Source organism: Chanodichthys erythropterus, chromosome 17, assembly GCF_024489055.1.
Source record: "Chanodichthys erythropterus isolate Z2021 chromosome 17, ASM2448905v1, whole genome shotgun sequence".
Taxonomy (NCBI): Eukaryota; Metazoa; Chordata; class Actinopteri; order Cypriniformes; family Xenocyprididae; genus Chanodichthys; species Chanodichthys erythropterus.
The window spans coordinates 32,378,669-32,406,499 of NC_090237.1; the positions used below are offsets into that span (position 1 = coordinate 32,378,669).

At 38.9% G+C, this 27,831-nt stretch overlaps 1 protein-coding gene across 1 annotated transcript in view; it reads right to left on the reverse strand.

Annotated features, from left to right (window-relative positions):
- The window catches only part of mtus2b (microtubule associated tumor suppressor candidate 2b), a 49,072-nt gene that overhangs the window by 15,274 nt on the left and 5,967 nt on the right, over positions 1–27,831 (reverse strand). Inside the window, 3 exon segments of the mRNA XM_067365936.1 lie at positions 5,892–6,091; positions 11,855–11,953; positions 13,993–14,154. Of these exon segments, the coding sequence (XP_067222037.1) occupies positions 5,892–6,091; positions 11,855–11,953; positions 13,993–14,154 (461 nt within the window).

A 27,831-nucleotide genomic window follows, 5' to 3' on the forward strand; every position in this document is an offset into this window, starting at 1 on the left:
TCTTGGATGACATGGGGGTGAGTAAATTATCAAGAAATTTTTATTTGAAAGTGAACTAATCCTTTAACTCTAACTTTTAAATTAAACCAGCAAGCTTCAGATAACCATGTCACAGACCTTTTTCTGCACTAGTTACACTAGTAGTACAGTACCTCTATCTGTTAATAACACACATTTACCCCAAAGTGACAGAACTAACCACATCTGTAACTGGAATGTTTGATGATGCCACAGCACAATAACATGTTGATGATCCATGCTTGTTTATAAGAATCAATGTCAGCAAATGATATGGCATGAGTCAGCATTTTAACACAGCAGTCCTGAATCCTACACTCATTCAGCTCCAAACGCCAGCTGGGATCTCATTGTAACATCTGCTGTTAAAAAACACCTTCTAACCCTCTTATTCTGTGTGTAAACAAACAGCAGGGTCACGACCCTGTGACCCCATAAATGTCCTGACCTGTCATCATTGTGTCAGTTCTACAGCTCTCATCCAATCAGATTTTCCTCCAGCACACAACATGTCACGCAGATCCCTGGAGAGTCTTTCCATGAATACTAATCCGCCCAGCTTGTTCCTCACCTCAGCTACTTTAATTTCCTGCTGTGGAAGGTCTATAATAGTGAGAGCTAGGTGGTCTCAAGGACTCAGTCCCCACCTATAAAACAAAAGATAAATCTGTAGGGCCTAACATTGTTACACCCCAACACACCTACAGCCTGAACATGCTTTCTTATTAGTGTTGTCTGCTGAGCATTACTATTACTACTGCTTATGTTGAGGGTTAGGACTTTAAATAAACCCATAACCCTAAACATTTTGGTTCTGTAACTTATCCCATATGTCTGTGCTACAGACATTACAATATTTCAAATTGTACGGCTTGTAGGGGAGAAGTTAGCCCTACATCTCTATGATATTCTGTACCAATATGTTTAAACTAAATAAATATTTTTGTCTTGGCCCAATAAGTAACCATAGTAATCACCCTAAAGACATAGCAACATGCTAGATACCATTCAGAGCCCATTAGCACTCTCTAGCAATCATTCAAAACACCCTAGTGAACATACAGCAACATGCTAACAACCACTTAACGCAACCACATAGCAGTTCCCTAGCAAAGAACATGTGATCAACCACTCACAACACCTAAGCAGCCTCCTTGCAAAGCACTAGCAACCACGCAGAACACCCTAGAAAGCACATGTAAATACAACACCTTAGCAACCTCATAGCAACACCGTGGCAACTACCCAGAAGACCCTAGCAATCACATAGCAATAGACAAACAACCACTCACAATACTTTATAGCAACAAACCACCCAGAAAATCACAAAAAATCCACATAGAAACTGCTCAGCAACACACAAACAACTACTCACAACACCTTAGAAACCACTTGACAACACCCTAGCAACCACCCAGGCCGAATAGTAACCTGCAAACAACCACTCACAATACCTTAGCAACCATATAGCAACAGTCTTGCAACCATCCAGAAACATCCAACCACTCTAATATTGTGGTGACAAGTTTTGCAAGGGCAACACTGGCTAATGTCTTCAGAAAATTTTAAAATCTAGTTAGTAGCATCATCAATGCTCATACCATGCAATGTCTCATCTCAAATACATAAATATGAAGAGGTCAATAAAGACCAAAAGTGCAATATAAAACAATAGAATTATGACATCAGACCACCTGAATCAAGTGTCAGCAGTCAGGGTGGGGTGTTTCCCTCACCGTAAGAGCACGTGTTTGTCTTCACTGACACCACACACACATACACACACACTTCCATCATCACAAAATATATATACAAGATGAATGTAGAATAAATATGCAATAAACCAGGTCCTATGCAAAAAGCATCACTGGTCCTACAAGTCAGAGCAAGAAAGCAGTATCACACACAATCATCCTGGTATTGTTTTACCGTAGTATCCGAACAGCATGTAGGATGGAGACACAGAGAGAGACATTGGCTCATGCTAGGGCAGAATGTAGCTTTATAAAAAGCTGTCAGGGGAACACCATACGCACACCGCATGAGAGAGAGAGAGAGAGAGAGAGAGAGAGGGGGGGGGGGGGGGGAGTGTAGGACAGACAGACAAACAGGCGGAGTTAGGAAGAATGTGATAGAAAAAGGCAAAATTCACCTAACAAACGGCCTTACCTCATCCTGTTTTTAGCATCATAGCCTGACTACTGCAACAATGATTCGCGTGAGTCTGCGATTCTACACATGTTCTTCAGACAACCCCCCAAGCTTCTCGCCCTCTCTCTCTCACACATACACACACACACTCGGAGATGCTGGGAGGAGGAGGGGTGAATGATGGAGAGATAGAAGAACAGGAAGATGAGATCAATAAAGAACAAAATAACATGTGTGCATTGTCTGATACTACTGGGCCCACTGGGAATGAACACACATTTTCATACAAGCATCCAATCAGATGAAATAAAGCATTTCAAATGAAATATGATAGTGCAGTGGCAACATTACAACATTACAAACTACCGTAATTGTGACATTTGCGGTTGTATACAATAAATTATGCTTTAAAAAGGTCCTATACAAAATAAAGCAAAATTAAAATTCAGTAAGGTAATTTAAGTGCTTTATGATTATGCGACTGACAGAACAAATAAATAAAACAAATCGCATTTGGAACATTCTTCATGTGTTTGTTTACTACATAACAACACCCTAGCAACCATCCAGAACAGCCTACAGACTGCACAGAAACACACCCTTACTGGTTTCTCCCAAGTTTTTTTTTTTCTCCATTCTCCACCTGATGTCACCTGTTGGAGTTTGGGTTCCTTGCCGCTGTCGCCTTTGGCTTGCTTAGTTGGGGACACTTGACATTTGACTTGACATTTGATATTCAACAGTATTCTTGACATTTATTCAACAGTGCTTTGATCTGCCTGCATTGACACTATTCTTGAAGAGCTGCTGGGCAGCAAAAATGATGTACCAGTTATCAATGTAAAGCTGCTTTGATACAATCTGCTTTGTAAAAAGCGCTATATAAATAAAGGTGACTTGACTTGACCAACAACCACTCACAACCTTTTAGCTCCCACAAAGTATCAACACACTAGCAACTACTCTCAACACCTTGGAGACTACATAGAAACACATCAACAACCACTCACAACCCTTTAGCACCCACAAAGTAGCAACGCCCTAGCAACTACCCACAACACCCTAGAGACTGCAAAGAAACACACCAACAACCACTCACAATCCTTTAGTAACCACAAAGTAGCAACACCCTAGCAACTACCAACAACACCCTAGAGACTGCATAGAAACATACCAACAACCACTCACAACCCTTTAGCAACCACATAGCAATACCCTAGCAACCATCCAGAATATCCTAGTGAATGCATAGCAACATGCAAACAAATGCTCACAATACCTTAGCAATCACATAATGCCACAGCAACTGTACAGAACAACTTACCACCTTACCATCACACAACCACTCACATCTTAGCAATGACACCCAAAACACCCTAATGACAGCATAGCAACATGCTAACTCTCAGAACACTTTAGTAACTACATAACCCACAACACGATGGCAACTGCATAAAAAGACTCAAACAACACCTTATCAATAATATAGCAATGCCCTGGAAACCCTTCAAAGCAATGCACTGGACACCATAGCAACATGCAAAAAACTACCTTAGCAACCAAATAAAACCATCCAGAAAACATAGCAACTGTTTTGCAACACACAAATAAACACTCACAACACCTTCGCAATGCCAGAGAAACCGCCCAAGACCCCTAGTGAACGCAAAGCAACATGCTAGCAACCACTCAGAACACATTAACATCCATATAGCAACACCCTGAAAACCATAATGAACACCTCAGCAACTGCATAGCAACACGCAAGCACTCATAATACCTTAACAATGACATAAAAAAATTTCACAGCAACACCATAGTGACCACATAGCATCGATCACTCAGAACATTTTAGCATTTATTAGAATATTTATTACATTTATTTAGAATATTTATTACATTACATTACAAAGATTAACGAAGGTGTTACGGGTGTGAAACGACATGAGGGTAAGTAATAAATGACAGAATTTTCATTTTTGGGTGAACTAACCCTTTAAGGGGTTAGTTCACCCAAAAATCAAAATTAAGTCACCCTCATTCAGTTTCACACCCGTAACACCTTCGTTAATCTTCGGAACACAAATGAAGATATTTTAGTTGAAATCCGATGGCTCTGTGAGGCCTTCATAGGGAGCAATGACATTTCCTCTCTCATGATCCATAAATCCATAAAGCGACAAGAATATTTTAGGAGCGCCAAAAAAAACAAAATAATGATTTATTTAGTGATGGCCGATTTCAAAACAATGATTCAGGAAGCATCGGATCATAAATGAATCAGTGTATCGAATCTGCTCTTCGGAGCGCCAAAGTCACGTGATTTCAGCCGTTGGCAGTTTGATGATTTTTGGGTGAACTAACCCTTTAAGGGTTTGGGACGACATGAGGGTGAGTAATAAATGACAGAATTTTCATTTTTGGGTGAGCTAACCCTTTAAAGGTACTCTAGAATCAGAATTTGAATTTATCTCGGCATAGTTGAATAACAAGAGTTCAGTACATGGAAAAGACATACATTGAGTTTCAAACCCCATTGTTTCCTCCTCCTTATGTAAATCTCATTTGTTTAAAAGACTTCCGGAAAACACTCGAATCTCAACATAACACCGACTGTTATGTAACAGTCGGGACCATTAATATGTATGACCCCAATATTTGCATAATGCCAGCCCATTCGACGCATTAGACAAGGAAAGGCACTATTAAAAGCTGGATCTGTGCACAGACAAGGTAAGCAAGCAAGAACAACAGCGAAAAATGGCAGCAACAATAACTGACATGATCCATGATATCAGGATATTTTTAGTGATATTTGTAAATTGTCTTTCTAAATGTTTCATTAGCATGTTGCTAATGTAATGTTAAATGTGGTTAAAGTTACCATCGTTTCTTACTGTATTCACGGAGACGAGAGTCGTTGCTATTTTCATTTTTAAACACTTGCAGTCTGTATAATTCATAAACACAACTTCATTCTTTATAAATCTCTCCAACAGTGTGTAATGTTAGCTTTAGCCACAGAGCATAGCCTCAAACTCACACAGAATCAAACGTAACCATCTAAATAAATACTTTACTCACATAATTCGAAGCATGCATACAGCATGCATGACGAACATCTTGTAAAGATCCATTTGAGGGTTATATTAGCTGTGTGAACTTTGTAAATGCACTGTATTATAGTCGAGAGCTCGTGGGGCAGAGGAAGCGCATCTCTTAAAGGGGCCGTGCTGAAAAAATCAGTGCATAGTTAATGATGCCCCAAAATAGGCAGTTAAAAAATTTATGAAAAAAAATCTATGGGGTATTTTGAGCTGAAACTTCACAGACACATTCAGGGGACATCTAGGACTTATATTACATCTTGTAAAAAAAACAATCTAGGGCACCTTTAAGTTACCGGTGCTCTAGCCTGTACATTGGTGTCATATGAAGACTTTAGCTGCGTCTCATTTCGAAGGCTGCATCCTCTGGAAGTCACATTTGAAGGCTGCATACGTCAAGGATCAAGGATGTCTTATTTAAGAAAAGTAACTGTTAGATTGCAAAGTAAGAAAAAAATTACAGTATTTTACACCTCACCAGGAATAACAGTCAATTATATTATGGTTACTTTTCTTAAATAAGACATCCTTGATCCTTGATGTATGCAGCATTCAAATGCGACCTCCGGAGGACGCAGCCTCCGAAATGAGACGCAGCCTTTGACAGAGTGTTACCTTCCGGCAGAAGTGTTGGGTGGTGATGGTGAACACATCCAGGCATCGTGAGGACTTCCTGAGCTCATCCTGCAGGCTGACCAGCTGCCGGGCCTGATCTTCACATCTCTCTTTCAGTCTCTGCACCATCAATCGCTCCCGCTCGGCATCCACACCATCTGAACGCCCACCAAGACGGGCCACACATGACTTCTGACGCACTGTGAAATATATACATAAAAAAAAAAAAAAAATGAAAAAAAAACCCGTTAGTATGAAAATTTGATTTTTTTAAACCCCTATTATGCTTCTTTATAGGTTCATAATTCTGTTTTGTAGGTCTCCTACAATAGATTTACGTGCATAAAAAAACCTTTAATTTTCTCAAAATATACATTGCAGCATCCCCTCTTTTCTCACAGTGTCTGAAACTGTTTGATCAAGGCTTCTGTCTCTCTAATCCCCTCCTTTCCGAGAGCCAACTTTGCTCTGATTAATCAGATGGCCCAGTCTGTTGTGATTGGTCAACTGCTTACAGCATGTCAGAAACCATCTGAATTTCAGCTCCAGATCTTCCTCACCACTTGATACACAGTGATATGAACAGTAACAATGGCGTCGTAATAAATTAGAACATGAGGACCATACATTTATGGATCATTAGACTATTATCAGGTCCAGCATTGAGGAGTAACTGCTGACTTCACTTTCCATGAACACACATTTCCACTATAATACTCACAGATGAGGGTTGAGTCAGGAGAGTGGTAATCCATAAATATGTGTAACATACAGTATGTACAGTATTACATATTATTGTTTAAAATGTTAATATATATATTGAAAAGTAACATTTTAAACAATATCTCAATGAACACAAAAACAATTTCCAAAATGTTGCTCAAACTAGGTTTTAAATAACATCTGTTTAATTTATAACATGAAAGTAAGGTTAATAATATAAATTAGATTACACATTTTTCAGTTTTACTCAATTTAGGGTGATGCAAAAATGAGTACACCCCACTGAAAGTCTCTGGAGCAAAGCTAAATTATAGACTACAAATGTCTAATTTAACAAGAATTCAACCACAGGTGAGTCTAATTATTCATTGTACAGGTGTCTAGCAGACAGTTGCCTATAAAAAGGATGTTAAAACCCCTTTTCATGCTGTCAGCAATGGCACCACATGGAAGAGAAATGTCACAAGACCTGAGAAAGAAAATTATTTCTTCACACCAGAAAGGTGAAGATCAGCAAAGCTTTACTTATCAGTCATAATACTGTAGCAAAAGTGCTACAAAAATGTTAAAAAGATGCAACTGCAACCATCTCACAGAGACATCCAGGTCATCCACAGACGTTGAGACCTCGACAGGAGCATCTTCTGATGAGAAGGCTTGAAGGCATGCAAGCACTGCAGTTATCTAAAGAAGTAGAAAGCCAAACAGGGGTGACTATTTCCCGTGACACAATATGGCGTACACTGCAGAGGAATGGCATGCTGTTACGGGTGGCTGGTAGAGAGATGAGGCAGATACGGATTTCCACGATAATAGAGACTTTACTTCAAACAATGGCAATGAACAACAGACAGACACCTTAACAAAACAGAGAACGGACCAGGAGTGCAGGGAGTGAGTGCATTATATAGGAGTGCTAACAATAGAGTCCAGGTGCAGGTGATGAGTGATGATGAGGAACTGACGAGGGAAGTGAGTGCAGGTGTGGAGAACAGGAGGATTCTGGGAAATGGAGTCCAGGGAAACAAGGGATCTGTAACAGTACCTCCCCCTCCCGGTAGGCGCGTCCTCGCGCCGTAGATGTAACAACCGGGGAGGGGGCGGGGCGCCCTGGAGACCTCAAACCGGAGCAGGGGAAGGAGTAAACTGGAGTGGAGGTCTCCAGGGCAGGTCCAAAAACCATGGCGGGTCAGGAGCCGTGGGCAGCCATGGCGGGTCAGGGGTTGAAGGCAGCCTTGGCGGGTCAGGAGCCGTGGGCAGCCATGGCGGGTCAGGAGCCGAAGGCAGCCATGGCGGGTCAGGTGCAGCGGGCAGCCATGGCGGGTCAGGTGCAGCGGGCAGACATGCAGCGGGCATACATGGCGGGTCAGGTGCAGCGGGCAGCCATGGCGGGTCAGGTGCAGCGGGCAGCCATGGCGGGTCAGGAGCCGAAGCCTTCGAGGCGTTGAGCCCAGGCGTCGCTGAAGGACTGGCGGGTGATGGCGGAACCGAAGGCTCCGCCGACCGAAGCGCAGCCGGGGCTCCAGAAGGCCGCAGTGCAAGCAGAAGGACAGCCAACAAAACGAACACCGGGGGGAGTGAGGAGGCCAACTGAATCCGAGGGACGGAGTGACGGAGCGGAGACGGAGGAGTGAAGTCCAGAGGGGAGGGCAGGCTGATGAATGACCAAGGTGTGAGTGGAGGCAGGATGGAGACTGGTGAAGCTGGAGGACTGATGGGCAACGGTGGAGCAGAGGGAGGTTGGAGCCGGGGTGAAGGTAATCGCCCAGAGGTCCGAGGTGGAGATCTGGGCGAGGGGGCTTGAGGTGGAGGTGCAGTATAGACATGACTAGGAGGAGGCGGGAGAGGGAGGCAGGGAGGGAAAACAGTCTTTGGGCTGGAGAGTTCAATCACAGAGACCATACTAGGAGCGGCTGGCTCGGCGGCGGCGGCTGGAGCGGCAGGCTCGGCGGCGGCGGCTGGAGCGGCAGGCTCGGCGGCGGCGGCTGGAGCGGCAGGCTCGGCGGCGGCGGCTGGAGCGGCTGGCCGGCGGCGGCGGCTGGAGCGGCTGGCTCGGCGGCGGCGGCTGGAGCGGCTGGCTCGGCGGCGGCGGCTGGAGCTGAGGGCTCGGCGGCGGCGGCTGGAGCTGAGGGCTCGGCGGCGGCGGCTGGAGCTGAGGGCTCGTAGGGCGGCGGCTGGAGCTGAGGGCTCGTAGGCGGCGGCTGGCGCTGAGGGCTCGTAGGCGTCGGAGACTGGAGAACTTTGCTTGGCGGCGGAGACTGGAGAATTTTGCTCGGCGGCGGAGACTGGAGAACTTTGCTCGGCGGCGGAGACTGGAGAACTTTGCTCGGCGGCGGAGACTGGAGAACTTTGCTCGGCGGCGGAGACTGGAGAACTTTGCTCGGCGGCGGAGACTGGAGAACTTTGCTCGGCGGCGGAGACTGGAGAACTTGGCTCGGAGGAGGAGACTGGAGAACTTGGCTCGGAGGAGATTGGGGTTGAGGGCCATTTCATCCCCTCAAATACAATTAAAATCCCCACAGGCACTGGAGCTGGCTCTGTGGGGACTGGAGCTGGCTCTGGAGATACTGGAGCTGGCTCTGGAGATACTGGAGCGGGCTCTGGAGATACTGGAGCGGGCTCTGGAGATACTGGAGCGGGCTCTGGAGATACTGGAGCGGGCTCTGGAGATACTGGAGCGGGCTCTGGAGATACTGGAGCGGGCTCTGGAGATACTGGAGCGGGCTCTGGAGATACTGGAGCGGGCTCTGGAGATACTGGAGCGGGCTCTGGAGATACTGGAGCGGGCTCTGGAGATACTGGAGCGGGCTCTGGAGACACTGGAGCGGGCTCTGGAGATACTGGAGCGAGCTCTGGAGATACTGGAGCGGCTTGCTTCCTCCTCCTCCGCTTACGGGACCCAGTTGAGGATTGTGGGTCCCGTGTGGGGCAGGCAGGGAGTTCGCTGGAGCGGTGTGCGGAGGAAGCCGGAGGTTGACTAACTGGCCCGGCCAACCGTGTTTCTGGATGGACCGGACGACAACACTGATCCTGAACCTCTTTCACTAAGAATTTGGAGCCATTCAACCACAAAATTAAATTGATAGTTTCGGCTTGGAGAAACAAAAAACAGGTTCATCAAAACGGATAGTGTCGTCATCCAATCCATCCAAAAACAAGGAGATCAACTGAGCATCAGGCCAGTTAGACAAGTAAGCAAGCTCAACAAACTCCTCCACATACCTCTCCAGCGAACGTCCTACCTGCAGGAGCCCGATAATGCGTTCGCTGGCTGTTAGGGTGAGAGGCGATGGAGGAGCTGGATCCAGGGAGCTGGGGAAAGTCTCCATTTTTTTTTTTTTTCGTGGAAAATCCGGTCGGTTTAGGTCCGTTCTTCTGTTACGGGTGGCTGGTAGAGAGATGAGGCAGATACGGATTTCCACGATAATAGAGACTTTACTTCAAACAATGGCAATGAACAACAGACAGACACCTTAACAAAACAGAGAACGGACCAGGAGTGCAGGGAGTGAGTGCATTATATAGGAGTGCTAACAATAGAGTCCAGGTGCAGGTGATGAGTGATGATGAGGAACTGACGAGGGAAGTGAGTGCAGGTGTGGAGAACAGGAGGATTCTGGGAAATGGAGTCCAGGGAAACAAGGGATCTGTAACACATGCATGGGTGCCTAGAGTTTGCCAGGGCCCATGCTATCAAAGATGAAGACTACTGGGACTCTATACTCTGGAGTGATGAGACCAAGATAAATGTATTTGGAACTGATGGCTTCAAAACTGTATGGCATTGCAAAGGTGAGGAATACAAAGAAATGCATGGTGCCTACAGTGAAACATGGTGGGTCCTTATGTGGGGCTGCATTAGTGCTGCTGGTGTCGGGAGCTGCATTTCATTGATGGCATCATGAATTCACAGATGTACTGCTCTATACTGAAAGAGAAGATGCTACCATCACTCCATGCCGCTGGTCGTCGTGCACTTTTCCAACATGACAATGATCCTAAACACATAAGACCACTGTTGGATTTCTGAAGAAGAACAGGGTGAAAGTGATTCATTGGCTCCTGATCTGAACCCAATCGAACACCTATGGGGAATTCTGAAGAGACAAGTTGAGCATCACTCTTCATCCAGCATCTAGTCTCTACAAGAGGTCATTCTTGAAGAATGGAAAAAGACAGATGTTGCAAAATGTCGCCAACTTGTTTATTCCATATGCCTAGAAGACTTGGTGCTGTCATTAAAAATTATGGAGGCCATACAAACTATTGGATGTAGTAGTTTATGTCGTGGGGTGTACTCATTTTTGCATCAACCTAATTTGAGTAAAACTGAAAAATGTGTAATCTAAGTTCTATTATTAACCTTACTTTCATGTTAGAAGTTAAACAGATGTTATATTAAACTTAGTCTTGTCAACATTTTGGAAATTGTTTTTGTGTTCATTGAGATATTGTTTAAAATGTTACTTTTCAAAGGGGGTGTACTCATTTACACTGAGCACTGTAAATGCTGTTCTTTTGAACTTTCTATTTATCAGAGAATCCTGAAAAGAAGTATCATGGTTTCCATAAAAATATGAAACAGCACAACTGTTTTCAACATTGATAATAATAAGAAATGTTTCTTGATTATCAAATCATCATATCAGAATGATTTCTGAAGGATCATGTGACACTGAAGACTGGAGTAATGATGCTGAAGATTCAGTTGTCCCATCACAGGGATAATATTTCAAAAAAAATAAATAAAAATTGTTAAAATATTCCACATATTATTATTCCACATATATTATTACTATTTTCACTGTACTTTGCTCAAATAAATCCAGTGAGCATAAATGACTTCTTTAAAAACATTTGAAAAACCTTACCAATCCTGAACTTTTTATAAATATGCTTACAAATAATTTGTAAATATTTACAAACTGACATTACATATTGGTAGGTTCAATTTATTGTGTATTTCATCTGAATTATTGAGAATACAGAAAAAACTGAGCAAAACATCAGACTCAATGAAATTATTAATCTTATTTTTAAGACCTATGGTGTCAATTTATACTCCATTAGTCTGGAAGTATTAGTGAGGGAATTACTCACCGGTTTCCTAATGGAAGTCTTTAGTCTTCACAGTGTTGCTATGACAACCATTGGTAGCCAGTTAATGAGGGATGGGAAATGACAGTGGGAGGAGCAGAAGCAGGCAGGCAGGCAGAATAAAACTCTCACGAGACACTCACCCGGGGACTGAGGCTTGGGAGAGACCACTGCAAACCTCTTCGGGGATGACACAATGGGACGGTTGATTTCTCCATCCCTTTGAAACTCCTTTCTAGAGGCTGTAGAGAAACAAATAATTTTACATTTACATTTACAAAAATACATTTATATGAGCCACTGTTGTCAATGAGAACTATCATTCTAATCCAAACTCGCAGCTAAATTTTGGAATCAAAATTATAGCTTTATATAAGGATAAAGTAAGTGCTTAAAGTGTCCACAAGCTGGAGCCCTCAGTCCACTAATGTTCTCTTTCATACTGTGACTGCAGTGTCAAGTCAGCACAATGATGCAATGCATACTTCAGCCACTAAAGGGCCCTTCAAGAAAATTTTCAAATATTTTTTTCCTAAATCAACTCTGAATATTGGAGAACATGTTACAGGTTTTATATATATATATATATATATATATATATATATATATATATATATATTATTCAGCAAGAATGCATTAAATTGACCAGAAGTGACAGTAAAGACATTTATAATGTTTTTTTTTTTTTTAAGTAAATGCTGTTATTTTGAAATTTGAAAAAAAAAAAAAAATGTATCACTGTTTCCACAAAAACATTAAGTAGCACAACTGTTTTCAACATTGATGATGAGAAGAAATATTTCTTCAAATCATCATGTGAGAATTATTTCTGAAGGATCATGTGACACTAACGACTGGAGTAATCTTATAATTTATAATTATAATAATAAATAATTTTACAATACATTCAAATAGAATATTAGTAAATAGAAACAATATTTCACAATATTACTGTTATATTTTTAATAAAATATTTTCTTTTTATATATGTAAGAATGCAAAATAATCAAAAGTAATTTACATTAAAGGAACTTTAACTCTCAGCTTAACCCTCTTATAATACATTACACCTGTTGCATTCCAGTAAGCTTATAAAACAGTCATAACCTAATATTTTTCAACTAAAACCATATTGTATCTGATCAGTAACGACTCATTAATGAGTGAAAGCGAAAATTTTAAAAAGTTTTACCATGTTTTTAACATGCTATTACTTCATCTCCCCCCTTATTATTAATTCAAAATTAAATTGAGAAATTCTTTGAAATTTAAAATGCTTTAAGAACTACAGCAAAAACCAGTGGGATGCAAGAAAATATATATTTTTATCAATATTTATTTTTATTTGAATATATCAGATGAAATTTATGAGAATTACAAAAAAAAAAAAATCAGCATAATTTCATGTGTAAATAGTTATTATATCTCTTTTTTATTTTAAAAATCTGGGGGAAAAAACTATGGATTTTTAAAATAATAAATAAATAAAATGATGTACCTCTTCTGCCAGAAGACCAAATAGATTAGGAGGGTTAAATAGTGTATTTTGAAATAAAGCTCACTGCTATTATTGACTCAACAGACTTCTAACTTCAGTCATTCTTTAACACATAGATAGAAATATGTACATGTTTATTTTAGTGCAGCTGTTATAATGGATAACTGTATTTACAGTTCTATATATTCTGATATCCCACATATCAGTAAAGCAGGAATACATAGACAATATTTAAAAATACTACAGATGATGTACATGTACAGCACACAGATGAAACGCAATACACTCTGTCATGTTGTCTTGTGTTCGGATGCTGGTGTTTGGATCTGGGAGGGAATTAAACCCAATCATTCTGATGACAGACTTTGGCTCAGGCATTTTAGAATGACTAAATCAACACTGTGCGATGTGATTGATTGCTGGTTAGTCCAGTTATCCAATCACATCCTCTGTTGAGGCAAAGTCATGCGAGTTTTTTGTTGTGCATCATGGGATTCATTCGGTAAATGTGTTTCCATCGTAGTTTACGCGCATGTCTTCTTATCGGATAAAAAAGTATCCACCTCAATTGAGTGCACATGTTTTTTATGCGCATTTTTAGAATTTATGCGCATCTTGGAGTTTCCGTCCAGCGTTGCTTGTGACACACCTCTTCACACAGGGTCATGTGACAGCTGGTCAGGTCAGGTTACATTTGGTGGCAGAAAAATGAATCTGTGATAGTTATACATATCACTATGCTCAGTGAACCATAATGAAGGAGCTGGTGGTGGCGCGACTTACCCACGGGTGAGGCGCGAAGAGGCGGGTGCAGAGAGCGGCGGGTGGGGGCGGGGCCGCTGGGGGGCGGGGGGCTGCTGCGGTTATGAGTCCTGATGCTGTGGCTCTCAGCAGGAGGGAGAGGAGAGCGAGACAGGAGGCTTTCATCACTGCCGCTGTGTGGACCTGTGGAAAAGGAAACAAAAAGCTTGTGAAGCTTTGAAGAAAAAATCCTTTCTTTTGAGAAGGGTTCTTTGGGGAACCAAAAATGGCTCTTCAGTGGCCCCTTTTGGAACTGCTTGTATTGTTTTCTCTCTTTGATTAATCGCTTATACTCACATTACTCTTATTTAAAAATCTCACAGATAAGCCTGTCTACTAAATGTATAAAATGTAATTTAAACTTGCTTTGAGAACAGAAGCATTTGATACTGCTGTTAAAAATGAAATTATTTTGGAGACATGGCCTAGTAGTTTGATTTGTTTTGTGGTGTCATCATTTCCTGTCCTCTATTGTCTCTAAAGGCCCAAACTATAAAAAAGAAACGGTCGGAAGATTGGGGTCGGAAAGCGTTTTTAATGTTTTTGAAACAAGTCTCTTATGCTCACCAAGGCTGCATTACTTGATCAATCCACAGTTATATTGTGAAATATTATCACAATTTAAAAGGGTCCTTGGTTATGATTTCACTTTTTTAACTTTAGTTAGTATGTAATGTTGCTGTAAGAGCATAAACAGCATCTGCAAAGTTACAATGCTCAAAGTTCAATGCAAAGGGAGATTAACAGAAATCACTTTTTAAGGACTACAACAGACAGCTAGTAGGGACTACAATGAGCTTCTTCCTGGGTTAGTGACATCACTAGCCATAACATTTACATAAACCCCATCCCCAATAACACGCAACAAAGGGGGCGGGGCCATGTTGGGCTGCTTTATAGAAGAGGAAGAGTTGTTGTAGTAGAGTGTTGTTGCCATGCCGTCATTTTACGCCGGACTGCTTCACAAACGAGGTTCAATTCAACGCTATTCAACATGCTAGTCGATGAGTTCAATCAACTCCACAGCAACTACATCAATTTATCCACTAACCATTCAGAAACATCCAGTTGCATTCTAAAAGTTGTAACTTCTTTCTGAGTCTCTCCATCACTGTTACTGACAATCCTCATTTTGGCTGCGTGAGATTCTCCAGCTTTGTTGTTGTTGAGCAACCGAAGCACGAGTTGTTAAACCTCTGCCCTCTTCTGGAAAGCAGCTCATTTGCATTTGAAGGGACACACAAATAGGGGCAAATTTGACAAGCTATAATAAATGATCTGTGTGGTATTTTGAGCTGAAACCTCACAGACACATTCTAGGGACACCAGAGACGTATATTACAACTTGTGAAAAGGGGCATAATAGGTCCTCTTTAAAATAACTGATACAATAACTGTACCATCGTACCACCACAATACTATTTTAGACAGCAGTCTCTTAACAGCATCCATAGGTCTTCCAAGAATAAAGACTGCTATTATTTACTCACTCTCATATCGTTACTAACCTAAGTGAAGATGTTTAGAGGAAAGCTCACACTTATATTTCCCATTCAATAAAGTTCTAAGAGTTCAGGACAGCATGAAGTTGAGTAAAATATACAGTAACAGAATTTTCATTTTCAAACTATCCCTTTAAACATTTTTCTAGGGTCCTGAGTTGAACTATGTGCTGCAATCTCATGCTGGTGTCCAGAGTTATGTGGCATGTTCTGTTGACACTGCAGATGTGTTGTCTTCACCTTCTTATTTAGACTGTTCCTCTCTGATTTATCATGGATTTTTAGCCAGGTCTCCAGTTTAAAAAGAGGTCTCGAAAATGCTGACACATCCTCCTACATGCTCACCCGTGCTACTACCCTATAAAGTCACCACAAAGAGGCTGCAAGGTGAGATAAATGTGACTCAACTCATGATTAATGGGACACCGACTGAGATCAATAAAGTCAAGAGTAAAGCTGTCAAGGGTTTAACTATTCATAATACAGTGTTGCTGTTCTGAATGTTCTAAAACAAGTCAAACGTATCATAAAAAATGTTATATGAATGACATATGCACCGATGTGTTGGGCAATAATCTATGGAAGCTTATTTCCGTCACTAAATAAAAACATTTAAAAAAAGGTAATTGTGACTTTTTTTCTCACGATTTCTGACTTCTTTTCTCAGAAAAGTCAGAGTTGTGAGTTATAAATGAACAATTGTGCATTATAAACTCAGAATTCTGACTTCTTTTCTCAGAATTGTGAGATACAGTATACACTCACAATGGCTGGTATAAAGTCCAATTCTGAGGAAAAAAGACTGACTTCTGAGGAAAAAAGTCAGAATCATGAGTTATAAAGTCAGAATTGCAAGATATAAACTCATAATTCTGAGAAAAAAAGTCCGAATTGTGAGATAAAAAGTCGCAATTATACCGTTTTATTTTTTATTCAGTGGCGGAAACAAGCTTCCATAATAATCTGTATCAGTTGATAAAAGCAATTATTTTCACTTATGGCCATCGGCTGACTTTTTAAAAGCAGCCGATGTTGAAGGCCGATTATATCCTGTCAATCAAAAGGGGGTGGAAAAATTTAGTCATACTGTGTGTTAAAAAAAAATGTCAAAGCAGGCTCTATTTGACCCTATGAATCACCCGAAGTTCAAACCAGGGCTGCCAGGTCCACAGTTTTTCCCTACACCAAATATTATTTGTAGCGCACCCCCCCCATCCAATAATCACAAAGAGCTTGTGCCTTTTTACTTCTGAAAAGAAACAAAATCTCAGCTTTCAAATTCTGTCAATTTTATCATGAAATTCAAACAATAAATGGCAATGTGACGCTCTTAAATGTGACATGACAGATTGTTGTAGTGCCTCGGTTTAAGCGGCAGTGTGGAGACCGAGTCTTTTCTTCCACTTCAATACAAGTTACAGCATGAAAGAAAAATTAACCCTTAATGGTCCCTTTGTTGTACCGACGATTTTGTCCCTCGGGGTCAGATAGACCCCAAACGTTTACAGAGCGATTGCATAAGGAAATATACATTTTTTATATGATAAACTATATATAATTTTTTTTATTTACTTCTCATCTATGCATTTATGCTGTGTTTTTGTGGATATTTTGTATTTTTTTACCTATTTACTGAACAATTACTTAACCATGTCATAAATTGGCTTATGAAAAATTGATTTTTAATAAAAAAAAACCTTTAATGATGAGTTCATCATTAAAGGTTTTTTTTTATTAAAAATCAATTAAATCTAAATTGTATTTGGACATTGCTCCATGTGGTAGGGATAGAATACTACCATCTAGAGGTTTGTGGAAAAAGTTCATGGGTTTTAGTTAGAGAATTATGGTGCAATGGCCAAAACTTTCCAATAGAGGTCAATGGAGGCTCAATATTGACTGTGTGTGTTTGGGTTTATGTGTGTATATGTGTGTGTGTGTATGAGATAGAAAGTTCTTTCCACTTTGTGTTTATAGTCAAGAACCAGACCTTTAATTTCATGTAAAATCTTTTCATATTTAGGCCAGTTTTGTTGATTTTATTTGCCAATTTCTAGAAAATGCTCTCTGTTGCAGTCACACACATGTGTGTGTTTGAGTGTGTATATGTGTGTGCGTGTATGAGTTAGAAAGTTCATTCGACTTTGTGATTATGGCCATGGACCAGACCTTTATTTTTATGTAAAATTTTTCATATTTAGGCCAGTTTTGTTGATTTTATTTGCCAATTTCCACAAAAATGCCCTCTGTTGCAGCGACACACGTGTGCGTGTCTATGTGTTTGTGCATGTGTGTGTTTGTGTTTATGTGTCTGTATGTGTGTGTGTGTATGAGATAGAAGATTCGTTCCACTTTGTGTTTATAGTCAAGGACCAGACCTTTATTTACATGTAATGTTTTTCAGATTTAGGCCAATTTTGTTGATTTTATTTGACAATTTCTATAAAAATGCTCTTTGTTGCATACACACACATGTGTGTGTTTGTGTGTGTTTGTGTGTGTGTGTGTGTGTGTGTATGAGATAGAAAGTTCGTTCCACTTCGTGTTTATAGTCTAGGACCAGACCTTTATGGAAATGTAGAACATTTCAGATTTATTCTGGATTTATTTTTATTTTTTTGACAAATTATTTAAAAAAAATCATTTTTTTCATTTTCCCATTCATTTTCAATGTGGGGTCAATCTGACCCCGAGGGACAAAATCGGTGATTTTTTGTTTACGCACCTTTAGAACAACCAAATCAAGCCCAGATTTTTTTGTGCATTTTAGATAGATTATTTAGGAAAAGTCCCAGAGTTTCAAAATGAAGAAATGAAAAAATGAAGGAAAATGCCAGCGGGGTCAGCTGGACCCCAAGGACCCATTTGAACATCAGAAGGAATGTTAAAAGATACAGTACAACTTACCAAAATGTATCATGTGTCATGTAATCGCTTAATCAGTGTTCCAACTGAGGAAAAACGTCAATATAACAGCTTGTGAACAATGTCACTTAATGTTGCATTTTCCTCAGGAAAGTTATCCACTGCTCACAGTTCGTTAGCTTCATTAGCTGTTAATTATATATGTATGTTTGAATACATTTGTCATGAAGACAAGTGTTTATGAAAACTACCTTATGTGCAACTGAGTTGTACACAAACATTTCAGTTTTTATTTGAGTGTAATTATTATATCTTAAAATAAATAGCAGTTGAATACATTCTGGGCTCTGTTTTTAATTTTAATCTTTAATATTATAGTAATGTACCAAATGAGAGGATTCCCTGTATCGTTTACAGCATTAGTTGGGAGAGTTTTTTTTCTCTCTCCTTCAAATTGGCATTGGTAGATATTCTGAATAATCAGTATCGGCTGAGAAATTTTGTATTGGTGCATTCGTTTTTGTGCTAATATTTTGAGAACATTATTAAAGAGCAGATATCTTCGAACAAACATTATTATTGTTATTATTGTATTGTACACTATTATTGTTCCAGAAAAGAGTAATTTGTACCATAGTTCCAAGGACAAAGCGAGAGAGAAAGTGTATAAAAACACATAATGCTGATACAAAATGCTGAAGATGTTGTCAAAAGAATGATTGTGTCCATATCAGCAGGAGATGGAAGACATTGGCTGGCAAATGGCATGAGGTGTGGTCAGAGAAAAGGACTGATACACACGACAGCAGGACGTGTGCATTATTTATGATGAAGCTTTAAAGTTTTCACTGTCTGATGTGAATGATGACGCCTAACATGTACATGTACAGTATGTTCGATTCATTCATTTATGTGACTTGAGATTTTCATCAAGAATTTCTTCAACAAAATGAATTGTGGTTAATTAATTTAAAGAAGCTTTGTTATAATTACAGCAATGCTGAAAATATCTTATCTTATATGGGGTGGGGGGCCTTTGAGTATTGTTTGGACGAAGGGGAAATTCACCGCTGGCAAGATGGGCGTTTTAATAAACACGCAAAACAAACTGAAATCTGTGTTACGCTACTAAACAGAGAAAAAGGGGTGTGGTGCCAAAAATTCAACACCCTTAATGCACTTTTGACTTTGGTGCCTCCTCTCTGTAAAAATGTTTGTGTGCAGTAACACAAAAATGCATAAATTGAATCCGTGGTTTTAACAAAAGCCCTAGAGCTGTCAAATTCAACAATTTATTTGTCATCAAAAGACACCGGATGATGCAAAATGTGTCAGTAAGCTTTGCTAAGTTACATACAGAATACTACTGACACTGCAATGATACAAAGCTGCTTGAAAATTCCCTTGAACTGCAAATTTACCTGTTTTTTAAAGAATGTCAACACCTAGAAAAACTATGGAAATTACAACTTAAAAATGTATACAGTGAGTTTTCAGTAAAACATGGCATGGAATTATAGAAGCTTGTTTTTGCCAACAAATTTAAACAAATAAAATAAAAGGTAATTGTGACTTTTTATCTTACAATTCAGACTTTATAACTCGCAATTCTGACTTTATAACTCAGAATTCTGACTTCATAACTCGCAATTTTGAGCTTATAACTCATAATTCTGACTTAACTCGCAATTCTGACTTCATAACTCACAACTGTGAGTTTATAACTCACAATTCTGACTTTATAACTCACAATTCTGATTTTATAACTCACAATTATGACTTTATAACTCGCAGTTCTGATTTTATAACTCACAATTATGACTTTATACCTCACAATTATGACTTCATAACTTACAATTCTGACTTTATAACTCACAATTCTGACTTTTTATCATGCAACTGACTTCATATCACGCAATTCTGATTTTATAACTCGCAATTCTGATTTTATAACTCGCAATTCTGATTTTATAACTCACAATTATGACTTTATACCCCACAATTATGACTTTATACCTCACAAATATGACTTTATAATCACGCAATTCTGATTTTATAACTCGCAATTGTGAGTTTATATCTCACATATCGCAATTCTGAGAAAAAAAGTCAGAATTGTGAGATAAGAAGTCACAATTACCTTTTTTATTTTTTATTTCATGGTGGAAACAAGCTTCCATATGGAATAACCATACCTAAAGTTCAAATTCAATTTTTTAAAAATATACTTTTAATTAAAACAACAATAATTTGATTATTATTATACTTGTAAAAATATATGTGACATGAGTAAATCACAAACAACACTCACATGGGTGCAGGTCTTGCTTTTCGATATCCCTTTTTAAAACAAAACTGAAAAGGGGTACGAAATACCCCAGTAACGAAAACATTTGTGCGGCAAATTCATCCGTTATTAGAGGAAATGCATCCAGGATCCAGACTTGAGATAACAAAGAACGTCATCCGCTTTCATAAAGTTAATCTGATATTAAAACTCCACTGAGTCGCAAAAAAACTCAGACTTACACCGAATCCTGAAGATTAAGAATTATGAAGACTTAACTGTAAGACGTAAAACCCTTAAATCCCAACTCCTCTATAATGCCTGCACTTTCCCAGAGATGAAATAAGAGTGAAAGTGGTCACACTGGCCTATACGTGGACACTCGGGAGGTGTCGACAGCTGTCCATTATATTTTATCTACCGAGCACGGCATTGAACAAAAATGCCACATGCACATACAAGTCTCCGGATTTAAATAACAAGCAGACAAGTCTTTGGGTTTTTAAAAGGGGACATAAAATTGGGAAGGGAAGGCGCCACTGTTGACCCCTCAGCTGTCCGAGCTGAGAGACAAATGTGTCCCCACTATAGCATCAGACATGTCAGGGCGTCTGCTGATGTCATAATGGGATGCTAAACAAGGGTGTGATTTCAAAACACACTGTACTTACAGTACAACTCTAAACCCCAGTGAGAGAGAGAGAGTCTCTGTACCGTGAAAATGCATACATTACACTCAGCAGTTTAGCGACACCATTTGCTATAGACTCAGCATTTATCTGCAGTCTTCAGGGAATGACTGCAGTGAATAGTCTATAAATGAATAAGAGGACACTCAAGCCTTTTAGTCACCATAAAAAAGGCACAATTCTTGTTTTTTTATAGAATATTGCAGTATTTATTATAAATGAAATCATTTTTTTTCCATTCATGTGCCCTCATAATCTTAATCAAAATAACTTCCCCTCCCTCATGCAGCTCATCTTTTCTCTTCTCTGATAAGGTGTTTATTGGTGCAAGGGCCGGACAACCTGTCACTCACATGAGATCCACCAATAGCAAAGCACAACCATCCAATCAATTCCCTAAGGACATAATCAAGTCCTGCCCCACATTTGTTCTTGTTCCAGAAGCCGCTTTATAGTATATTTCACAATAGAGTACCTCAGGGATGACGTGTTTTTGTAGGCCAAGTTAGTGGCGCACGGGTTCCCTCGATTGAAAGCCTATGCATTTTTCCCATAGACTTTTGGAAAATCGCAGAAAATAAGCTCTGTGTTTAACAAAGGGTTATGACACTTACACGTTTTGTCTATCAAGATAATTTTTACAAGTTAACACAACATTTATAGATTTTGAAGCCTAAATAAAGTTGTCAGATATAAAAAGCTAACAGTAGGCTATAAACGGACTACAGCACACCATGGTCGCGGATCAACGTCGTCACCACCACCAAGCTTCCTCAAACTTTATTTAGAAAACAACTTTATTTAAAAAACATACTCGCTGATTATGATCTGTGCTGTTATGAATACTTATCCACTTTTTCATGAGAAATGCTGTCCAAATGTCCTGTTTGTCATGATGAGGTCTAAAGTCCCCGCCAAAGGAAGTATTGTTTTTCCCTTTTAGCACTTTGTTGGCAACCGTTGTTTTTAAGACACAATGAAGGTTTAAAAAAATCACAAGCGGGTTATAACTGGTGTGTTTTATGTCATAGATCAAAACGTGAAGGCTTTGTTAACCACAGACCTTATTTCAAGCGATTTAGCAAAAACCCATTCAAAAAACCCATAGACTTTATGGTGCCGGAAGCCCTAAAATGCTAACTCGCTTCTGGGTTTTGCCTACAAAAATGGTTCATCCCTGAGGTACTCTACAGGGAAAAAAAGACTATCACAACTTCCGTTTCATGCCGACTTTCAACCCTTGAACCACTGAAATACGTTTTCAATTCCTCGTTTTCAATTTGTATCCACCTTATTTTTCAACGCAGAAGTAAGCGATTTCCTTTGAATGTGCGAGATTTCCAATTCATTAGCCCCTATAACTATAAAATTGCAGCAAAATCTAAATACAAACCAGTGTGTTCATGATTACAAATACAGTAATATGATAGTTACAAAAATAACAAATACCAGTTTACTGTATCAATCATTATAACTGACAGTTGTGGAACAGCTAAAATAACTGAGAGCAACTAACACTTCGAGTAAAAATGTCTGTGTTTTTTTTTTTTTTTTTTCAACTTTAAAAATAAGGTGCATTCTTTCCTGATCAACCCTGAAAATATGTTAGTATAATCTTGGTCAGCAGATGGTCAAATTAAACATTCCTTTCTTTGCATTTTTTTGTTAGCATGCTAAACAATTAGCCTACTAAGCTAACATGTCCAGTGCAAGTTATGCAAATCATACGTACCCTTTATCCAGATGGGTTTTTGAAAGAAAAAAAAAAATCCCAAATCTGATTCAAACAGCATTTGGAGGTGGTTTGAAATGCAGTTCCAGTCAGGTTTTTACAGATGTGTCTCGGTTTGGACACTCTGACTGTTCAAATCAGATTTTAAATTGTCTTTTGCATCACTTTTAATATGACACACAACAATAACGTCAAAACCAGTTAGAGAAATGAAATGACACAAGAACACACAGCCAACGAGAGCTCTCACAGACTGTGTGTCCACACAAAACATGACAACGTGAAAGCCCACAGCCTATGGAAAACATGAGCCATGTGCTACACAGAACAAGACATGAAAGCATGCGGTCGGTGGAAAACACAAACCGTGTGCTACATATAACACGACAACACGACAATGCCTGGCCAATGAAAACCTAAATCAGGCACTCTACAAAACACACGAGACAGCTAACTCCTGGAGTGCAAATTGGATATTCGGTGTGAAAAATTCTTTAAGAAAAAAGCCAAAAAAACTGTTCATCCTGTGGCCTTTAAAAAGAATTTTATAATACACAACAAGTATTTTCAATCAACTGTCCCGAGGTAGTCACTAGTCAAAAACTTAATTGTGAAGGTAAAAATATTGCAATATTACATATTTACTTCTCCTCATGGCCTCATGAACATTGTAGCCTAAAAGTTTATGTGTAATAAATTCTATGTGAAAATATATATAATATTTCTTTCTAAAGCTACTTTTTGTAATGTCTCTTTGATGCTTTTCTCATTTAATACAATAATGGTAATTTGGCTTAGAAATATTAAATGTTTAATTAGATTAGCTAATTGCAACATCGTTTAATTAATTAGATTAAAACATTTAAATCGCTTGACAGCCCTAATTACAATATAAAAAAATGCATATTATAATTGGATGCACAAGTTATGTTTTGAGAAGTCTGGTAGTTTCCTGAAAAATGTGGAAAAGAAAATGTCCTTGTTTTCCTGATGGAAAAAGCAGCTTGTGTGAAAATTAATGAAGGCAGCACATGATGCTTTGAAGTTTGCAAGCTCACGCTCAAGGCGTGAAACAGCCTTCATTCATCCAAAAAACTACTTCAGTATTAATGCAGATTCACCAAGCAGCAATCATTTACTGAGAAGAAGGAAGTAGACTAGATATTTAATTTTTCATTATATATCTGAGTCACATTGTTCTGAAAATATAGATTGACAATACTGACTCATTGTATAGTGGTCAAATGTGTCATTTCTTTTTTTTTTCTTTTTTTAGATTAGAGAGGTCATGAGTGGATAAACAATCTTTTTTCTATTTATGTTTCTCTGGAATTCTCTTTTTGTCGACTAACATGTCTCTATTGATCACTAGAATGTTTTGGGGTTTTTTTTCATCTCACTCTCTTGCTCTCCTTGCAGTCCTCCTGTAAGAGAACAGTTACATAACATCTGAGAACATCGCTCTGGCACATTTTATAAATTAACAAAACAATTAAAATTAGGGCTGCACGATTTATCACGCAATACAAAAATAAAACTTAAATTGAACTTAAACGCGATTATTGCTTAAACGCGATTCTTAGTGCAATTATGAAATCGCAAAGGCTGCGATTATGTTTTATGCACAGCTTGTCAATGAAGTATGGCTCCAAATGCTGATCCATGTGAAAGCACTGCGAATTTGAGTCGCTTATAATGTACATTTGAAAAAGCAACGTGTCAAATATCTTTCCAGACATGAGAAGCATTTATTAACATCTTGTCCAAAAAAAGACAACATTTAATAACATGTTTTACTCCAAACTCACTTCATAACGACAGTTGAGCGTCCTTCTGTGAGATGATCTGGCTTCTTACACAGAATAAGGCAGTCGTGTGTTTATTAATCATGTTTAATCAATCAAAACGTTTCAATCTTGTTTATTCAGCTACAGCGATATGACACTTGTTATTTTCCTCTGCGGCAGGGCATATTCAGAGTTTCTGCGCGAGAACGCCCTCTGGCATTCAGCTGGAGAAGCATTTACTACTGATCACAGAGCCGTACAGCTCTGACAAGCTGCGCATAAAATAATCACAGCCTTTGCCAAATCACATGCTGTTTAATCGTGATAAATCATGCAGCCCTACCCAATTTATTTGAGTATGGGGATGTTTGTTTACATGTGTAATGAATCTGATTTATATAAATAGTTACAATGCATGTACATTGAAGTAGCGCAGTTTGCTCCTTGACAGACTATATCTGGTTAAAACAATCAGTGGTGCCATTTCATAATTTCATATTAAGTGTCTTTAATTATTATGTACTTGAATCATTATATGCAATTAAAAATACTTGCACGCAATTACAGCTAATTCATTTCTGTAATTATATTTATAATAACAGTTAAATTTTTACCCCTTGAACCACCCCTAATCCTAACAATACCAACAAAACTGTGCCTAATATCCAAACTCAATAGCAGCTCAAGTGTTTTACAATACAACATGCACACAATTACATTGCATCTAATTTTTTTTTTTAAGTACATAGTAGTTAAAGACACATAATGTGTCCAAAAGTGTGACAAAAACGGCTCAGGGTCACAAATGTCAACATCAAAAGAATAGAGAGGTGTTTATTGACCCAATTTTTGCCTATAAATGGTTTCTAGATTGGATATAGATATACTGTTACATCAGCCAGTTACAGGGGGTTTAAACCTATAAATTACATTAATATTAAGAACATTACAGTTGCCATTATCTTAACTAATAACTACAAAAAGATGAAATATAATATAAAATAACCCCCATGTCATCCAAGATGTTCATGTCTTTCTTTCGTCAGTTGAAAAGAAATTAAGGTTTTTAATGAAAACATTCCAGGATTTTTCTCCTTATAGTGGACTTCAATGGACTCCAAACGGTTGAGGGTAAAAAATACAGGGCTTTAAACAATACCAGACGAGGAATAAGGGTCTTATCTAGTGAAACGATTGGTCATTTTTGAAAAAAAATAAGCTTACGCCGTATGTCCTACACCTTCCCTATTCAACTTATGGAACGAATGCGGCGCCAGTTTCGTTTTTTTTCCATACGGTCAATAGGGAAGGCGTAGGACATACGGCGTAAGCATTTTGAAGAATGCGGAAGCATGTGCAAGGCGATAATTTGTGTTTATAAAGCATATACAGTTGTATTTTTTTTTTTAAATGATCGATTGTTTTGCTAGATAAGACCCTTATTCCTCGTCTGGTATCGTTTAAAGCCCTTTGAAACTGTAATTTTGACCTTCAACCATCTGGAGGCCATTGAAGTCCACTATGAGGAGAATAATCCTGGAATGTTTTCATCAAAAACCTTCATTTCTTTTCGACCGAAGAAAGACAGACATGGACATCTTGGATGACATGGGGGTGAGTAAATTATCAGGAAAATTTTATTTAAAAGTGGACTAATCCTTTAACCCCTGTAGTTACCTTATATTACCAAGTGTTTTTTAGGTAAGTACACTGTAAGTACACTTACTGTAAAATAAAGTGCAACTTTCATAACAGTAAATTACGCATAATCACAAGTAACCTGAACCAAAATCTTAACCTTATAGTAATTACGCAGTAGTTAATATTACGCAGTACTTATTTGTGTATTACACAGTAACAACATCACCTTAAAATTAAGTGTAACTAAAATAACTAATAATAGTGTATCTACTGTATGTGCAGGCAAATTTCTGCAGCGGTGCTCTTTGTCTCGCTCGCATGTCTCTCTTGTTCACAAAAAATAAATCACTGTCTATATTCATCCCTTCGCATACCTCAGCCCACCACAGCACAGAAACCAATATAAAAAGGTAAATACAATAATAAAACAACAAACACTGTTCTCTATATTTCTTCAACTTCATAAAAACACACTGAAAATGCACTGAGCACTGCAACAAATAATATAACAACCTTCCTCACATTTTCACATTCACTCTTAACAATAAAATGACAATAATGATATAATATCATAGATGATATTTCAGAATGATTATAGACTTCAATGCTAAGTAAATTCCAGTTTAAAGTGCCCCTATTATGCTGATTTTAAAGGCTACTATTAGATGGTCCAGTCTGTTGTGATTGGTCAACTCTGCTCTGATTGGTCAGATGTCCTAGTCTGTTGTGATTGGTTGACCGCTTACAGCGCACCAGAAACCAAACGGCCATTAACATAGCGGAGTTTCAGCTCAGTAGACATTTGTTCACAGGTAGCCAATGAATATCATAGGCTGGCATTATGCAAATTTGTTACAAATCTACATAGGTTCTGGCCAGAAGTAAGGCTGTAATTACTGATGACTTGTGTCACGCATTTCAGAGTCAGATCTTTCTTTTGGGAGACAATAATTCCATTTTTTGAGCGCTTTGATCTCTGAAACTTTGCAGACCTTTTACATTCACAAACAGCTATATTGAAAGGCACTACATGAAAGGTACTATCAGAAAAAGCATAATAGTGGCACTTCAAAAGACACTGCTCTACACATTCCCTCGTCTTGCACAGACACGGTGCAACCAGCAGGGTGTAAGAAACATCGATTGCACTTTGTATCTGCTGGTAAGAAGGCTTAGGACAGGAAGAGTTGGATAATCCACAAGGCCTAGACTAATCCTGACAAAATACCAGTACTAGAGCATGTGGTCTAACAATGGGCATTTCTGTAGCATTTCTTTACACCTTTGAGAATTTAGACTGACACTCTAAACATTCACC